This window comes from Azolla caroliniana, unplaced genomic scaffold (assembly GCF_043228905.1).
Source record: "Azolla caroliniana isolate FFs.n. ecotype wild unplaced genomic scaffold, voAzoCaro1.0.p SCAF_16, whole genome shotgun sequence".
Lineage (NCBI taxonomy): Eukaryota > Viridiplantae > Streptophyta > Polypodiopsida > Salviniales > Salviniaceae > Azolla > Azolla caroliniana.
The window spans coordinates 1,871,232-1,891,400 of NW_028230451.1; the positions used below are offsets into that span (position 1 = coordinate 1,871,232).

Below are 20,169 nucleotides of genomic sequence, written 5' to 3' on the forward strand. Positions count from 1 at the left end.
TGTAAGGACAAGTTATCTTCGGTGCACGAGGTGCTGAGAGTCACCACCAAGTTCTCCCAGCTTTCCGGCAATGTACACATCAGGATGATGGCTTGCACTGCATCCTCCAACGGGAACTTGATCGCCGCAAGCTGATTCACGAATCCCATGAACGTGCTTACGTGTTCAACCATACTCTCGCCGTCCCGGTACTTGAGATTCACTATCTTCCTCATCAGGGAGGTCCGGTTCAACGCATTCTTCCTCTCATAGAGGCCCGACAGCTTCTTCCACATCTCATATGCGTTGGTGTCGTTCGCCACATGTTGTAGGACGCTTACATCGACATATTGTCGGATCGTCGCTACGGCTTTCCGGTTCAGGAGCTTCCACTCCGACTCAAGTACCCCTTTCGGTATTTCCGACCTGTCAATCGGTTCGTACAGGTCCCGAACAATCAGAAGATCCTCCATCTTGATCTTCCAGTCGGCGTAATTCTGCGCATTCAGCACCATCATCATCGGCTGCCCGCTGCCGCCGCCTTCCATTTTCTGCAACAGTCGCTCTGATACCAGTTTGTTGGGAATCAACGCTTCGATTCACCTTCTTCCCTCGGCCACAACCGAGTAATCACGGATCAATGCAGCAGAAAATAGGAAATACAGAGAAAGACACGATACACAGGGATTAACGTGGAAAACCCTATACGGGAAAAACCACGGGAGTGCGAGACTCCAAACCAAACTATGCACAGAGAAATATACAATGGCGAGCTGCAAGGCAACGACCTAGAGCTCGCTGTCCTCGCCACAGGCGGCGGAAATACACAGAGGCGTCTACCTCTTCCTCTCTCGCGCTCTATCTCTCTCTCTCTCTCACGGCTGCTCCCTCTTCACTCCTCTTGAGTGGAAAAACAGAAAAAAATGGGTAGCAACAGTAAAACTGTTTGCCCTAAGTCATATTTATACATATATGACTTTGGGGCTATTTACAACTATAGCCTCAGGGGCCCATAGCAGACATATTCACGGATATGTCCCTGTATTCGGATCGCTCTCCGGGTACATTCGTCATCCGGCACCGAAGCCGGGGTCTTCGTCATCCGGATCCGAAACCGAAACCGGGCTTGTCGGCATTCATCTCCGACATCCGACCATCCCATCCGAAGGGACCGTGATCCCAACATCCATTGATATTTTTCGCCAAGATAAGTTTTTGCGGGGTATCATGAAGGCATGGTGGGACTTGAAACAGTACTTAGTCAAATCTCTACCATCATGTAAGGAGGAATGGCTGCATCAACCCCTCATATTGAACCCACTATTTACATCAAAAGATGGGGTAATGTTAGGGAAGAGAACTAGATTGAATTGGGTTGACTTTGATAAAGGTGAAGCTAAGTCAGTTGGGAATTGGGTGACTTTTTCTTCTTCAGCGATGGAAAACAAAACCCAAGTTTGTAGGGCAATTTGGGGAGGGAATATTATGTATTCAGAAATGGATAGAGTCTTTACAAGATCTTCCTTTCAACCTTCTCAAACTAGTATGTTTTGGTATGGTATGTTTTCATCCCTACATGTATTATTGGGGGTTAGGGGTTATAAAAACTCACACGAATGCTTGTACTTCGATGTTTTGTCTTGTGGACGACTGCATTCTCTCTTTGTGGAAGACGAAATTGTAACTCGAGGGAATAGGTTGCCTATTCGTGTATTATGGAAGAAAGATAAAAAATGGATATTGAACCCACATCCAAATGATGTAAACAATATCTCTAATTTATGGGTCTATGAGACTAAGCCCATTGATCGCCTTTTGTGGGATTGCAAATTAGATCAACGCAAGGAATGTTAGGTAAGCCAATCCCATTCTTTCAGTATTCGGTAAAAATGGGTAGAGAAATGCTAAGGAGAGGTGTGATTGTTACACCAACAACTTGTAAATTTTGGAGACTTGGTAATGTAACAGATTCTTGGTTGAATGCTTATTGGAAATGGTTATGGGTCATGCAAATTCCTAAAAAGGTCGTGTTATTTAAATGGTTGTTGATACATTATGCCATTCTTGTGAAGTCATGGATGCGGGGACATTGTCAGGATTTAAAATGTGACAGTTGTGGTTTTCCCATTGAATCGGTTTACCATGTTTTATGGATATGTCCTATTGCTAGAGCAGTTCGGAAAAGAATGTTGAGAATCTTATATCCTATTTATGGTAGGCAAGTGTACACATGGGGTTTTGTGAGATGGGGAAGATTGGCCAAGGAAATTCAAAACTATGAACAAGAGTATGGTGAGTTCCTTCTCCTCTTCGATGGGAGACATGTATTGGAGATCTCAGATATTACATCAATTCGTTGTTTGGAAGAGGATATGTTCTGGTGTACGATATCTTCTCTAGTCGTTTGGGTATTGTGGAAGGCTAGATATAAATGTGTATTTCAGAAAGTTAAAGAAAATGCGGTTGACTTAGTCAAAGAGGTATGGTTAATGCTCGTACACACTTTAAGAGGTCAATATGATGCAATAACTGGTGAGCCTGAGGTTGTGATTTGTAGACAACAACAGTTTTGAGAAATTTGGAAAAACGTTGAGGTTTTCATCTCTTTTGGAGAAAGAATAAAGTGGAGATATGCTCCACCAAGATGGCTTTTTCCACCCCCCGTCTTGGAACAACTTCCATGAGGGCTTGTGATACTTGACATTCTGGTTGATGTGGATATAACTGTTGTAATATATTGTATGAATTCGTTGTAGCCTTTCAACATCTTTCCATTAATACCAATGTGAACCTTCTTTAAAAAAAAGAAAAAACAAGAGTCAGACAGATCACCCCTAGATGAATGTATGTTGTTGCTATTGGAACATGCCATGACCGTAAATGGAACTGTTGATTTACATGTTAAGGCATCAAATGGACTTCTGGTTGTTGTTGCTCAGTCACCAAAGAAATTTGCAGAAATGTGTAGGTTGGGAGAGTAAGTTGGTTGAGACAAGTACACGTGAGATAATAGGAAATCCTCTCCTATCAGGAACTGTAGTGGAAGCAGTTGGTCATATTGGTCTACGGGGTTTTTTACCTCTATTTTTTGATGGTGATGAACAGTATATAGGTGTGGAAACAGTATTTTCTAGGCGTATATGCCATGGTGGCCCTGAAAATATACTTTTGGAAGCAGAATGCGATATTTGCATTGAGCAGGACTATGGTGGAGGAGGTGTTGTTTTCTGTAGGTGAAGCTATTTGTTTTATATGGGGTGGTCTTCATTAGGCCAAAATCTTGAGCCCAGTGTTGTTGAGACTGTTAGAGTTGCACGAGTGCTCAATAGTTTTCTAGTTAATTATGTTGCATTTTTCTTTGTAATACTGGACTTTTTTGTATATTGCCTTTGGCCACTTTATGTTAATACCAATGGAGGATATTGTTTATGGCAAAAAAAAAAACATTAGTGATAACAAGTAATGTTGAAATACAATTACGACAATAATGCATTAAATATATAAATTTTATCGCTTTGTGTTTGCATAAAGTGTAGTGCAATGCAATATATAAATCAAAATCAGCCAATTAGTATTATATATTTTGGAGCTCGTCTTTAGTAGGACATTCTTGACTATGCAAACATTGTACCCATGACATGACTAACAATATGAAAACAAACATTAGCAAAATGATAGGCTTCATTTCAAGCGTGATAGATTCAATGACATATAACATAGAACATCATCCACACAACCCCATATACATCTCATTCCCTCGTAAAGAAATAAATGTAACTTTGCAACAAAATCAAACAAACCTTGTCATATAGCATGCAAGCTTACAAAATGGACAAGCCATATTGCATGGAGCAATATGGTAATGAAGTTATTGCAAAACATCAGTTGAGGTCCTATTGTTGAACATTCAAGAGGCTATACATTCCCCCCACGATGTCTCTCTCTTTCTCTCTCTCTCTCTCGTAATTACCTTACCCTAGTGATAAGTTGTTAACACTACAAGCATTGCATCATGGGTTCGAAACCCAATTTCCTCACCTCTCTATTATATACTTCATATACTCTTATATAATTCTCTAGATGCCACTGTGGAATGTAGGGGGGTTGAACCCATGACCACATGGTCTCCATTGGGCAACCTTACCAACTGAGCTACATCCATCTGGGCTCTCTCTCTCTCTCTCTCTCTCTCTCTCTCGTTAAAACACACAATTATATTGAGAAAACAACATGGTCCATAATGATACCACAATAAACACCACCAAGGAAATGTTTTTTGTCTTGTTTTATAAAAATTGTGTGTAGAAAACACCATAATGGTGCCGCAACAAACACCATCAAGGAAATGTTTTTGACTTGCTTTGTGAAAGTTGTGTGTGAAAAACACCATAATAGTACCACAACAAACACCACCAATGATTTTTTTTTACTTGTAAAAATAAAACGTCTCGTAGATTGCACTTGGTCTCTTGTGGACATCAAAAAGTTGTATGTTTATCTTTCATCCAAGAATATATAGCATTTGCTTGCCTTTAAGACACTAGTACCATGTTGTCCTTGTTTGCACCATGTTGTCCTTGATCCATATATCACAAATCTAGGAAATATCACTAATAATTTGTTATATCAATGGATGTTCTTTGAATATTGTGCACAAACCAGTTGCCCATCAATTCTTAAAAAGCTCAAAATAGAACATGTTGAAGGAATCTTTTATGGATCCTTAAAAAATATTGGACAAATATTTCAAATAACATTCAACAAGTGTTTTGTTGAATTGTTCCCACAAAGTTATGGGAGAAGGTTGAATAATAGAAACCCATACATATTAATATTCCCTGCAACAAACATGGTATTCTCTTTTAGAAATCAATCAAGGCAATCAAAGGCAAATTCATGGGTGAGATTTATAAGCTACCTTTTGATTAACGGATTTTGGAGAGAGTGGACAATTGAAGCTACAAGCCCTAACACAATTGCATCCCATGAGGGTATTGGTGCTTGTCATTCCTTTCAAGTCTTTCAAGAGTACTCCACCCAACAAATAGATACGCTTTGAACAAAAGGACATGCCTTTCGAGTATCTATGAATTAAATTTGCACAATCTAACAACAAATAAAGCACTTGGTCATTGAAGAATGCATGATACCATATCTCGTTATGTTAAATTAAGTGAAAAGCAAATGTTAAGTCCATGGGTTAAAATGAATGATTTTACCACTGCTAATCATGCTCCGTCTCACATATTTGCACGCAACCATCACGACTTTATCTTGCTTAGGAACATATGACTTTGGCAATTTCTCTTTTTCCAAAATATAATCATAAAAACCAATAAATGATAATAAATGAAGGATAGGAGCATATTTCTCCCACATTAGTCAAGGTCACAATATTGACACTTGAAGACATTGATGTCATCCTAAAGACCAGAGTTCAAGACTCAAAATAATAGAACATTTTGCGCATGTGAGTTATTTGTCACGCACTAGAATGTTGAATTAAAAGAGAGATCATGAGGTGGATACTTTTGTTGTAAATGAGGTGGGAACTATGTCCACTTTGGTGAGAAGGCCAGAGTGAGGGTTGGTTGCTGAATTTTTGGTGGTGGATGATGTAATTGTTTGTAACTAATGCGAAATAGTGTTTTTTTGGAAAGAAGAAGAAGAGAGATCATGAGAATGACCTTTTTGATATCATAGAAGTCACTATTGAATGTTTTATGATATGTATAGGAACTTAATTAGGTATTTGGAAGAATAAGACAATTATTTTTTAAGCTTCGAGATATTTCAAGAATGTCATAAGCCCACATTAATCCTTTGTAATCGAGTTTTTTTCACCTTTATTAGCACATCTAATAATATGCTAGAAATAGAGCTTATGTTGTAATTTTCTAAAATGATGTATTATTTATAATAGGTGTTTCCCCATGACAATAGGGCATGTGATAATTTTTTACATTAAGATTGGTAAAGCACGAATTGTAAACATGTAAGCCTTCAAAAAAGGTGATAGGTAACAAATTTTTAAACGAGTCCCTCTCTTGAAAAAGGAAAGTAAGACAAAGTTTTGTGTGGGAACCCATGTCCACTACAAAGCTAATGGTTTTGTTAGCGCTTCAAGGATGTGGGCCTCATGCTAAATGTTTCTAGAATGCTCGTATGTAGTTTAAACATCACAATTAGTTTTCTTAAAGTTCCAACTTTTACTTATCATAAAAAACTCTTTCAAATTCAAATTTATTTTCTATATTGAAAGCATAAAATTTAACATGATCATAGATGGGCTTCAACATCGCATTATATTATTTCTAGAATTTGATACATTTTCATTGTTCACATAAACAAGGGTTTTTACTTTTCTAAGTGTGCTTCATAGACATAATCGAGGGTTTGTTGTTACCTTGAGCTACCATCGAAGAGTGATTCAATTGAGATTGTCACACTCTCATATCCTCTTAGTCACACCATCATCTTTGTGCATTGGATTTGCTTGATTTGGCACAATGTACTTCCTTCTCATTCTATAAATGCTTCGCTACATGATCTCGATTAGTTCTAAACAAATAAAGGAAGAGACCACAATACAATAACAAATTTGAATGCATCACAACAACAATAGCTACATGAAATAAACTTAGATCACTGAATGCTTGTATGTTGTTGACCAACGATTCCAGCAAAATCAAGGGAGGACGTAAGATTGAAAGTAGTCCCTTTGTGGTGTTTTGCATTTATCGAACACTAACATGAATTTTTTCATGCAATGATTTAATCACACGATCATAAATTGCATTGTAGGTTGTGATCATTGTATCTAGATGGCTATCAAATTTCCAATTTTTTTTGTTGGTTGGTTTTCTCAACTTCCATGTCCAATTCTTCTTTGACGTCTCTTGAACATCTCCATTATGATGTTTAGTCATGCCATCGGCAATGTCATCATTACCAACATGCTATGTTGAGTCTTATTGTTTTGTGTCACGGTGACCTATTAGACAATTCAATCATTCCGCATCCACCCTATGTAACGTTAAGAAGTTAACATCCACCCTATGTAAAGAAAGAAAGAAAGAAAGAAAGAAAGAAAGAAAGAAATATCAAAGTCTTTTGGGACCAAATTTGGCCTATGAGACCCATCGATTAAGTAAGTCCTTCTAAGACCAAATTTGCAAAGCCCACGGAGACCATCGATTATGTATGTATAACATGTGAGTATGTATGTACATACATACGACTCATATTCTTTCTTATATTATATGTACACTTTTTTTTTTAGTATCTGCATTATTATAATCGATGGTTATTCTTATCATCATTATTATTAATTAGGTCAGTCATCGTCCATGGTGATGATACTGTTGGGAAGGGAGCATTCCTGCATCCCCTCCTCCTCTTCTTTATTTCTTCCTCTCCACAATCGCCATAGCCATAGCCATCGCCATCGCCTTCTCCATCTCCATCGCTCTCGCCCTCAGCATTACCAGAATTCTTCCTCGTAAGTTCTCTCTCTCGCTCTCTCTCAAACCTTCATCTTGCGCTTCTTCTTATTCTCCCTCCCTCCCTCTTCTTCTGCTTTCTTAGATTCCTACATCCATCTCCACTCCCTTCCCGTTCTTGGATTTTTGCGTCCTTATCCTCATCCTCCTTATCTTTGCGCTTTCCATCTCGGTTGCTTTCTTTGCAGGTCTCTGAGATTAAGAACCGGTACTTTGCCGAGGTTGAAAATGGCTGAAGCTAAGGCAGACGTCCCATCAGTGGAAGCTAAATCGGAAGGTTCGCTTACGATTGCCGAGCATTCCGAGCTTCTTGAAGCTTTCAACCAAATCCCAAGCATTGAAAAAGCTTGGTTATTTCCTTCCAAGACAGGTACGTACTCCTAAATTCTGCACAGGCACATTTCTTTGAATTATCATTCTTGTGGAGCTTGTTTGCTTGTTTGAAGATCCATGTTTAATGTAATAAGGTCCTATTTAATAGAGGCTCTTAATGACCATTCTTACGATGGCATCTTTTGCAAAGATTAATTTTTGAATGAGGTAAATTCGTATCAGGCAGTGGTCATTAATGACACTTTTTGGAAGTTTCTTTCTCAGTTTTGAATGAGTAAGGGCTTATGAAAATAATTCTAATTTAAAGGCACAATCCTTTTAATGGTCATTCTTGTGAATATTTTGTTAAAAGATCCATCTGTTGTAAGATAAAACCATATTTATTACTGCATTTTAAGCGCCAATTTTGTGATGCTCTCTTCAAAAGATCCACTTTGAATCATCAAGACCATAATATCCTAAATTGAAAATTTTAGTATTTGAGACAAATTTCTTCCCTTAGTTTTATGTATTTCCAGAGCAATGATCGGATTTTTTGGTGGAAATTCTTGTTGAAATAAGAGGAAATTATAAGAGAACTCCACAAAATTATATAATTTAGTAGAATCGTTTTATATGTTCCTTTTGGATAGTGTCCCCTCTACAAACATTCCCACTTTTAGTGAACAAGGGAACCTTCTCCCGAAACATTGATCCAGACATTGATATGATGCAAACTCTTCCACATAAGCAGAAAACTCAATAAAAGAACCTAGAGGACTTTGAAAAATGGTATCTCCCTCTTTTTTCATAAAAGACAGTATTGTGAATTCTTCAGTTTCCACTCCCTAATGATGTAACTGGAAAATTCTTTCTACCAGAGGTGTGCTTACATATATAGCTACCTTAATCTCTAACTGAACATCATTGGACTAATGTTTAACACAGGGGTTTGTCTTTGAGAATGTTATGCAGAATTGTAGCTCCTATGGTTAGTTTCAGATTCCAGGATTCGGGGTACTTGTGCAGAATATGATAGCATCCATGGAATCAAGAATAGGAAATCTAATCAGCATACACAATGCAATCGTAGACCATGCTTCCAATTTAAATTGTAGTGGCTAATTGGTTTAGAAGATTGGGATGTTCATCTAGAGCCACGATTGTCGTCTTGTAGTAAAACATCAACTCTCTTCAAGGCATATTTCTTTTCAGTTGGTGTATGGGGAGGAGTGTTTTACACTTGGAGGTTATAACTGTTAGTATGGCCCACACTTGCGCAACTTACTAATAATGGGTTTCTTTGTGTGAAATCATTCTATGGATCCAGTAGATGTACACTGTTTTGTGGGTGAGGTGTGGAAAGCATGGGTATCAATCCACCTTTGAGCATACTAATGAATTACCTAGTTTCAATTAGCAAACTGCTTAAATGACTCTTACCCTTAAATCATAAATGTGAACTCTCGACATACCAACAAGCTAATAGACGTAATCACTCACAAATCAAGAGCACAAAGACAACATCATTACATCACAAAAGTGATATTACCAACCAAGTCTTCACATTTTTCAACTGTTACAAGCCCGCTTTAGCCCTATTACATTGCATAGCGCATAGGATAGATGTATGTCCATATAAGAGGTCCTGATGATAAAGCCGTCCTCCAATGTTTGTGTAAAGTGTGCCTTACAATGGGCCATCTTCTTCCCAAGAGATGTTGTGGACCAACAATACCTAGGGCTTTCCTACCATATCCAATTTGATTATATCGGTTTAAATCTCTCTATTGGTTTCTGCTTTGTTCATGTTTAGATGGGAGAGTCCAAGCTATATTAGAACAAGGGTAGTGCATTTATGCTTATGCCATGTGACTCAAACCATTGTTGCGTTTCAGCATGCCAACAATGATCATCTCAGTGTTCAGCAAGTTGTTTTGATTAAATAAGTGCCAACCTTGAGTATCTTCGTTTAGGCAGCTCACAAAGCCTTTGGATATTCTTCACTAATCAAAATAATGCCTCAGTGATTATTGGGGCTGCTTCTGTCAACACCTGAGTTATGTAATTCCATGTGACTTGAACCATTGTTGCGTTTCAGCATGCCAACAGTGATCATCTCAGTGTTCAGCAAGTTGTTTTGATTAAATAAGTGCCAACCTTGAGTATCTTCGTTTAGACAGCTCCCAAAGCCATTGGGTATTCTTCACTAATCGAAATAATGCCTCAGTGATTATTGCTGCTGCTTCTGTCAACACCTGAGTTATGTAATGGGGCACCAAAGCTTTGCTTCATATGACGTGGGCAATCATAGGGTCTTCCATCTTTTCAGTTATTTGACTTGCTAAAATTCGGGCCCCATGTTTCTACTCCTAGTAGAAGAAAGAAAGAAAGACATATTTGCATCTTTTAAGAGGCCAAAGTGGCCTATAAGACCAAACTAGAGATTACATCATAAAATGCTGTCTCATCTTTGAGAAACGACAAACCAAAACAAATAAATATAACTAAACAAAAAAGTAAATGGAAATAGACTAAGACATGACTAAACATTCTTGTCATCGATACTTGTAAGATTCCCAAATAAGATATGTAATTTTTGTCTATGAAAGTTCTTTAGCATAGGTTGATCTAGAATAGAGAGGTTGGATAAAACAAAAATGATGGTAGTGTGAACAATCCAGCCTCATTGATACCCTATGCTTATTACTTATAAGGGAGAACATGTACAATTTGTTCAAAGCTTTAAGCATCTTGGTATTGATGTACATGCCACAAATAAATGGAGTGTATGCGTTGAGTCTAGAGTTCAAGCTGGTTGGAAAAGCTATTATATGTAGAAAATAAATGCAACCAGAGTGATACTCATGGAAGGAAATGAAACTAATGTTATTTAATGCCATGTTATTACGAGTTTTGCTTTATGGAGTAGAAGTGTGGGGAGGCACTATCTTTCTTAATGCATGGAATGAGATTGAGAAGATTCAAAGGATGTTTTTAAGGAGACAATTGGGAGTTAAATCCACCACCTCCTATCAAGTTATGCTCTTGGAAACAAATGTTCAACATGTAGAGATATTGGCGCTATAGAGAATATATAAAAACATTAAAAAGTCAAGAATATGTCAAATCATAGGTTACCACATCTTGCTTTCTCATGGGAGCAAGCTGGTAAAAAAATCTCGAAGTAGAAGAAGAGGTTCCTTCTACAAAATCTCTAACAACAAACAGTGTCAAGTGTTCAAAGAATACCGACCGCACACTCGTACTGGTTGAAGAAGACAAACCGACACAATCGGCACTGAGGAGATCAGGATGGGTCCGAAAGCCGACAGTTTTATAGGCTTGGATTACGTCTACTACATGGACACAGGCGAACCTTGCACTTATGCAGAACCAATAGCCATGCCGGATGCCGAAACATGGCAACTAGCCATGAGATCCAAGATGGATTCGGTCAAGGAAAATGATATATGGGAGATGGTCACTAAGGAAGAAGTAGAAAGATGCTAAAAGGACAAAACTAGAATATTACATTGCAAACATCAATCCTGAATCTTGGGTTCTATATAAGGCAAGAAGGCCTATTGATTGTATTCAATCTCACCTCATTATTAACATGAGTATTGACTCTTGTGAAGCCGTAACACCCCTTTGCACTCAATCACACAACCTAGGTATTGAAGTTGCATTATGGTATCAAAATCAGCCAAATATAAAGGCATGTAAGATATGCAAGGAAGGACTAGTAAGAGGATGGATATCACTTGCTTTTTACATGCTTTACATATAGTGCAATTCGTTGTCGCAAAGTTATGCACGTGTATGTGCTACTCGAGCGTGACTACAAGGGTCTTGGACTAGGAAGGACGGAAGGGCTAGGAGGTCGCCCCTCGAAGGCTTGTCACACTCGAAAGCTCCTAGGTGTTGAAAGGTCACTAGACTTGAAGGATCCTTAGAGTTGAAAGCTCTAGCAATCCTCGTGACGAAGGCTTCGTACCGGCATGACGAGTTTCTTGGCGAGACGTTTCGATGACTTGTTTTATGCTGCTTTTGCCAAAATCCACGTAACTTTGTGTTCCAAACTTGGAATTCCAAGCCGAAAATTCCAATGTGATCCTTATGGTGAAGTCTTTGTACAGCTAATCAAACAAGGATTTGTACAAAATAGCAAAATATACACTATATTAAGATTTTGTGTGCAATAGTAAGTTTAAGAGGGTGAAAGTACAATGGGAAAATTCTTGGCTCCGTTACATGGAGTGAACAAGTGATGGAAGAATGATAAGAATAAGATAGGAGTAAAAGCAGAGGATCGGATCACGAGTAGAGCTTCAGGGGGAGATCCTCGAGTTTTGGTGCAACGTCCTAACGAACGATGACAACGTCGCCCCTTGTTGATGGTCTTACACATCCTCTTGATTTGCACCTCTAGATCTCTTCGAATTTCAGTAACACTTTCGCATCTCTCTTCGAGTTGTTAGTAGGTTCAGTGCTAATCTTGGCAAAGCATATGGGAAGATATCAAGCCAATCATTGGATATGTGAAGGGACAAAAAGTAGATTAGATATGTGACGCCAATTATTAGATATGTCATGGGAAGGGTCCACTGGAGCTACAGGAACTTTTGATTCTTATATGGCAAATGATGTGAATACATGCAAGTCTACTAGCGAATATGTATTTACACTTGCTGGTGATGCCGTTTGATGGTGTTCGAGACTGCAAAGGATTGCTGAATTATCCACTACTGAGGCTGAATATATTTCATCAATTGAGGCTTCCAAAAAAGCCATGTGGTTGGCACAGCATGTCTTTGCAATGAGCTTGGTCTACCTGAGAGGACACCAGCCCTGCATTGTGATAGCCAAATAGCCAATGTCATGTTTCATGCACGTACTAAGCACATTGATACTGTACTTCATCAATGAGCTGATAGAGGATGAACTCATCTTGTCGCATAAACTCAGCACCACATAGAATCCTGTTGGTGCTTTCACTAAGTGCCTCTCCAAGGCACAACATCAACACTGTCTTCAGCTAGTTGAGTTACATAGCTTAAAGGAGTTTCCTTGGTTTTTAAGTGACAGATTGTTTATATAAAGGTCCTAAGGACTCTCCATTTGTACATTTCTAAAGGTCCTTTGGCACTATAGCTCTGTTAAGTGCCTCTAATACATATTTGCACAGCCTAGTAAGTAGATTATCAAGGTTGCTCCAAAAACCTACCTGTATCCCAGAATGCCAGGGGAAGAAATTTCAAAAGACCTAATGATTTTTCCTGTTTTCCAATTTAACCAGCAGAGTGATTATGCCCCCCGAGTTATGATATGTTTGTGGTGGGTTAGTAGTACTCTCTGTAACATTTAATACTAAGTAGATTACATATGGATGCTTGATGTTGTCTGCAGGAAAGGACTTGGAAGCGATGCTTATCATGAGTGAGGTTAATCTCATGGCAAATTCCAAACGGAGATACCAATCTTTTGTCAACATTCCCAAAGGAATTACAGATAAACTGTCATGTAACTGGTCAGTATTTCCTGTTCAGCTTACGGGAGTGTCACTTCTTGTTCCTTCCAAATCTGGAGATAAGCTGCTTATCATCAGAAATGGGGAGTCTGGGGGCAAGGACAAACCAAACCCTACAAAATTTGAAGTATGGAGCTCTGCTCAACTTTTGAAAGAGATAGTGATTCCTGCATCTGTGCATGGCCCCGTATATACTGATAGATGGTAAATCAATAACAAAATCTAGTGATTTCGACATGATTTACAAGTATTTAACACTTTATTTACTTTCTAGGTTTGAGGGTGTTTCATGGAGTCCAGATGAATCACACATTGCATATGTTGCTGAGGATCCAATTCCTAATCGGCCAATTTATGGAAATACTGTGAAAACTTCTGATACAAAGTTGAATGAGAGTGATTTGTATACATGGAAAGGTCAGGGAGACTGGCAAGAAGATTGGGGCGAAGCATATACGGGGAAACAAAAGCCTAGTGTTTTTGTGGCAGATTTAAAAGAGTAATCGTTATCATCTTAATATCAATGAATATCTTAGCTACAATGGATTGTCTCAACCATGGGCATCCATTTCTCACTACCTGTTCTTCAGTGGGTATGTGCAGAAGGTAACAGGTGTTCCTGATGATCTGAATGTGGGTCAAGTTACTTGGGCACCTTCACATGGCTTGGAAGAACGTCAATTTCTTGTCTTTGTCGGGTGGCCTTCAGTCTCTGAAAATTTCCAAACATATAGGAAGCTTGGAATCAAATATTGCTTCAATAGGCCTTGTGCTTTGTACGCAATAGAAGCTCTCCAGAAGGAAGGGTACAAACCATTGTTGGACATTGAAATTTTAGGGTTGGTTTGCCTACTAGGGATGAACCTGTTTGTGTTGAAACTTGGCACAGGTCTGCCAGTGCCTCGTGTTTACAGAAACTCCCAATTTCGCTAAAGAGTGCATTTTTACCACGCTTTAGGTAACATTTACGTCAATCAAATTAATGGTAATGTGCAGTGGCTGTCTGCATGATCAAGTCTATTTTTATATGTTCTCAAATTTTCTTAGCTCACAAACAACTCAGTTTATTGGAATTTCTGATTTGTCATCTGACTTGGTCTGCTTGCTATAAAGTTCTGATTCGATTTAAGCATAACTTGCATAACTTTGTTAGATTTAATAGACATATAGTAGTAACATGTTACATGCCTACTCTGTCTATGGCTACATATATGTCATGCATTAAACAACAAAGAGTAATTCTGTTATAATTCTTTGTTCTATATGCAGTCCCAAAGGTGATCTTTTAATCTTCTTGTCAGCTCATGAAGCTGTAAAAACTGGAGTACACAATAGTACAAATTCATTACATAGTATCAAGTGGCCAATTGATAAGGAAAATGGTGTTGATTCATCACTAAAAGAAGTGGTAAGTTATCCATTGTTGCCAAGTTTCATTGCCAACAATGTCTTTAAGGATCATGAACGTTATAATTTATGAACTCATTGTTGACAGGTTTCTGTTAAGCAACCAAAGGGGAGCTTTCCAGGATTATATTGTGAAAGTCTAATTGGATCTCCTTGGCTTCTAGACAAAGAAACTATTGTACTTTCATCTTTATGGTTTAGCAGTGAAGCCATCATAGCTATCAATACAAGCAGGTTCATTATTTGTTTGAACTTTTTCTGTTAAACTATTTAACATCTTCAAATTAAGGATTGATGCTGAATAAATGTTTGAGTAGCACTATGTGAACTAGTGTTTAGGTTTCTATAAAGGTAATGTCTGAAAATAAACGAGTGACCAACTATTATCTTATGCTGATTTTTTGGGGTATATGTGGTGAATCGGGGTTTCCCAAAGGGATCAACATGACTCACACCTTGGAGTGTTGAACTTTGAAGGGTCATTACCGAGTCCCAAGGGATCGCCTTCTTCTTGGTGGGCTAACCGAGAGAATTGGGGACGTTACACCCCAATGGCAATGACATAAAAGCACTTATCTTTCCACTCCATGCAACTGTGTAAACCTCAAAGGTTTCTTAAGTTGATTAAAATTTAACACATACCTAATTAAGAAATATATTAGTCTCAATTAAATAGATAATTGCTATGTAAGAAACATATGAGGTGTTTCAATTAAATAGATAATGACTAAATAAGAAACATATATATCTCAAACAATTAGGTGGAAAACCTACATGGAGGAAAGTGGCTCTTAGTGGATGTAAAAGGGAGAGAAAGAGGATCAAAAGGTAGCTGCCAAAGTTAGGGAACCAAAAGGCCCCTTTAACATAAGAGCTCTTGCCCTTTTATACAAGTTGAAAACCCTAAAGGGTCTGTTTCACATTTCAAGCCCAATGGCCACTAACCATTCTTACCTAATAAAGGGTAGTCTTCCACAAATTACAATATGCTCATGTTTCTTACATATATTTGGTCTATGACCAATATTTTAGGTTAGAAAACTAAGCCTTATAGGGTTGTTAAAACTAAAGAGCATACCATTATTTTCCTTAAAATGTGGAAAAAGAGAAAGGTATTGTAGAGCTTTTCTAGGTCGACGAAGTCATTGATATTGAAAATTTTGAAATGCTTGACTTTTAAGCCAAAAGCCCCTTAGGACTAACACCATATATGAACCTCAGGAATAACACCATTTTACTTTGAAGCATGCAGTGGAAAGTGGTTGAGAATTAGTCCAGAACATGACAGATCCTCTTGGAATCTGCTCTCTATACATGATGATTACATTTTAGCAGGTATGGTTTATATTATTTCAACAATGAAATTATCTGTTGCTGGGTTAGCCATAATTAATTACGTGATTCTTCTGGATTTGATGTTAGTTAAGAGCAACTTTGGAAAACCTCCAAGTTTGCAACTTGGAGTGCCAAGTTCTTTATCAGATTCTAGCCGAACGTGGGCATGGTTTGATATATCTAATAATGCTTTGCAATTTCCACCTAAGGTTAGTAGCTTCTGCATAATTTTTTTATTTCCAACACTAAGCTCTCCTGCATTAATTTTCTCAGAGGCTCAAATTTTGTATATGTGTGTTAAAGATACATGTATGCCATGATAACTTTACCAGGTTGAAGCAACACTGAACTCGGTCACATATGAAATCTTTCAGATCCCTGTATCAAATGCTGAAGACTCTGAGGGAGGTACATCATAGTGGTGTACTTTTGAGTCTGTGGTTTTCACTGATATATTAATTGTATCCAGTTAAAAGTATGTATAACTTGTGACATTCAAAACTTGTGACTTGTAGGAGTACAAAGCTATGAATCCATATTTGTGTCATCTAAGTCAATCACAACTGAACATGAACAAAAGAAGCGGCCTTTGGTAGTTGTAATACATGGAGGACCACACAGTGCGTATACTACCAGCTTCTCTAAATCTATTGGTTATCTTGTTGGATTGGGTCTAAATCTACTGGTTGTGAACTATAGGTAAGACTGGCAATGTTTGATTATGCCACAAAGATATACTCAAGGGTCTGTGTAAATAGGGTTCTTCTTTACTTTTCTTTTTGGGCAGAGGATCTCTTGGATATGGTGAAGAAGCATTGCAAACTCTTCCTGGGAAGGCTGGTCAGCAGGTGATGTTTAATTTCCAATGAAAATGTTGTTAACTTTGCAAGCAACTATAGACATCTGAAGTCCAGCTTGTGATAGAATTCTGGTGAAAGTCGGCCTCCTCTTTTTAAAAGAGACTTACCCTTCATTGTGGAATTCCAGTCCTTAGCGAACTGCTCCTCTCTATTGCGCCTCTATTCCATTGCTATCTCACATAAGGTGTCATTTTGAAACAAAGATCACCTAAACTTATAATATGATTATGCACTCAAAAGCCTACTCTGCATCATGTCCAAGTTGTCTTTTTGACAAAATTGCATCTGTATGCCACTCTGTTTTCCTCATCTGAAAAAGATTTTTTATGTCAAAAATCCCCATCTGCAATTAACATTAATATTACCCCACCTATAAACATTTTTAATCATATATTCCTCTCTTACTGTCTTCAATCAAGATTGACATGTAACAGTACATGATTCTGTGTGACTTGGGCAGCAACCTTGGGAATCTCCCATATTTGGTGGTGTAACCTTATATTATGAATATCTATTACCACAGCATTTATGATACAGTCTAGCAACTACAGAATGGGTTGCTAAGCTTTATTTTTTTATAAGCGCTAACTACTTTTAAGAAAAAATATAGAGCGTCAGATTTTCTTAATTAGCATGGAATTTTAGGAAATTAAGGCAGAAGTAATGAGGATGTCTTTTACTTCGTTGAAAACCAGCAAAAAAGAAAAGATCATTGTGATAATCTGATGGAAGAAACAAAATGAAAGACTTTTGGTGGTCAAGCCATGGCTGCATTTTGTTGTTTCAAGAGAAACCTGATTCTCATATTTGTGCATGTAAGAACATAAAGGAGGTGTGAAATATTTTCATATTTGTCCAAACCATGTATTCGTGAAACCATGTATTTGTGCTTGCATAAGTAAGGACAAGAAGGTAATAAAATATCTAATGATTTGGAAGTAGGTTGATCATGTATGCAGTCTCTTGGGACCACTTCTAATTCCACTTATTTTTAGAAACCATCACGTCACATATTTCTAACTCTTGTCCATTTCTCTTGCTTATGGCAAAGTTGCTTTCTGCAAACCATCTTTTTTCTTAGCAATTGGATGCTGAAAGATAATGTGTTTAGCTCTTACAATGAGATAAACTGGGGTTCTTGCATGTGCTTTTGAACTTTATTCCTGTTGTAAGTTGTTGAAGTTACAATATTTCCTTTGAAACACTGTATTGCAGGATGTTGAAGATGTTTTACGATCTCTAGATTATGTTATTTCGAAGGGTTTGGTAGATCCAAAAAAGGTTGCAGTTACAGGTGGATCACATGGAGGCTTCCTTTCAACACATTTAATTGGACAGGTTGCTCATTCATGTTTTCTGTTTTGAGTATTAGAGGAGAATAAAAGCCGGCCATAGAGATAATGCTAAATCTTGCTAATATTGTTCTGCTACCTTACAAACGTTATGTGATAGTTCAATTTTGGGGAATCCAACAAATGGGGAAATGGAATTTGCTGTGGTATCAGTGGACTGTTAATGCTTTGATCTCAAAGTAAACATATAAACGCTCATTACTGTAAATGTCATTTTAGACCCACTGCCTCAGACTTGGATCCATGAACTTCAATGTTATCAAGCATAGGGTTTACCACGATATTTGTATGTTCCAGTTATAATCCTTAATGGAATATAAAGGCAATGCTTTGACCCCTTGCTTTAGCATGCAGTGTCTTGTTTACTCTATTCCTAAAGGAAGCTTCCCAGGTGCTACCAAGAAAATAAAGAGCTGCATCAGTAATCGATTTAGAAGATATAATGGGAAAATGTAAAAACTAGAATTTCAATTGCAGTGACCAGCTGAGAACAAAGCATTTTCCTTTCAATGTTTTGATGTCACAGGCACCAGATCGATTTGTAACTGCAGCAGTTAGAAATCCAGTTTGCAATATTTCATCAATGGTGGGGAATAGTGATATTCCAGATTGGTGCTATGTTGAAGCATATGGCCAAACTTGCTTTGAGAAGTACACTGATGCCCCGACACCTGATCACCTTGAGAAGTTCTATAACGCATCACCAATCTCTCATATTAAGAATGTAATCTCTATTCTTCTTCTTTTTTCCTGAAGTTTTATTTCAGTTTTCACCTATTATGTGTTGGGTTTTCTAACTTCTTACTTATCATAGGTTAAAGTTCCTACTTTATTTCTACTTGGAGCTCAAGATCGCAGGGTTCCTATTGCTAATGGATTTCAGGTGAAAACCACATTAAATATGATATATCTAATACCTACTGGAATATTACTACAAAGGCCGGTTTCTGTTTTATAATAATCAGCCAAATTTCCATTTCATTCGTGCTTTTGTTCCCCTTCATGAATAAATTTCCATTTCGTTTGTGCTTTTGTTCCCCTTTGTAAATAAAAATATATTCAATTGATGAGTTGAAGAATTTAATCTGCAATTTAACAAGTCTTATTTTTCCAGAACACGTTTTGCACGACTAATACTTTAAGGTGCCTTTTTTCTCAATAAAATGCAGTATGTGCATGCTTTGAAGGCACGAGGTTTAAAGGTTAAAATTATAGTCTTTCCTGAGGATGCACACCCAATTGATAGGTAACATTTATTTATCCATAATGCTTTTACAATGGTTCTTTTGAAGGCTCCGCCTCCAGTGAGTGAGAAAAACTTTCTTTCGATTTTCTTTTCCAGGCCGCAATCTGACTTTGAAGCTTGGATTAGCATTGGAACATGGTTATTGGAGCATTTAGCTTGAACAAATTCAAGATAAGCTCACCCCGTAATTTATTTAATTCAGATGATTTCATCCACGAAATTCGAAGATACAAAATCTTGGCTGCAATTCTGAATTTGAAAGTTGGATTAGTGGTGGCATAAAACTATCGATCACTTGATTTTAGTGAATTCAAGATAAGACATACCTTTTGTCCATCTAAATGAGATGATTCAATCCTGTAAATACAACACTACAGGATTCCATAGCTTCGGTATGTGATATTTTGGAAGGATTCTCAAAAACTGTGCACATTACACTAGTGCAGTTTTTTCAACTTTCATAATGTGCAATTAATTCCAGTATCCTATCTGATACCATTTAATTTGTAATGGGAATCATTGCTTTGTAACATTCCAATCAAACATTGCATTATTATACCATATTTTTATGCTCCCAATTAAAGCACCATGCATGTTGATCATTTTAAACCACAACCCTTAATATCTCCATTTTCTGGAGCAA

At 37.6% G+C, this 20,169-nt stretch overlaps 1 protein-coding gene across 1 annotated transcript; it reads left to right on the top strand.

The window, feature by feature from the left end:
- Positions 1-7,378: 7,378 nt before the first annotated feature.
- Positions 7,379-20,087, top strand: AARE (acylaminoacyl-peptidase-like protein). Its single transcript, XM_087332040.1, has 18 exons — positions 7,379-7,480; positions 7,670-7,851; positions 13,206-13,530; positions 13,601-13,825; positions 13,917-14,132; positions 14,216-14,284; positions 14,596-14,734; positions 14,822-14,967; positions 15,986-16,068; positions 16,156-16,277; positions 16,401-16,476; positions 16,584-16,767; positions 16,856-16,916; positions 18,144-18,266; positions 18,807-19,004; positions 19,095-19,163; positions 19,450-19,526; positions 19,623-20,087. The coding sequence occupies exons 2-18, from the start codon at positions 7,710-7,712 to the stop codon at positions 19,684-19,686; spliced, it is 2,319 nt and encodes a 772-aa protein (XP_087188166.1). The 5' UTR covers positions 7,379-7,480; positions 7,670-7,709; the 3' UTR covers positions 19,687-20,087.
- Positions 20,088-20,169: the final 82 nt, after the last annotated feature.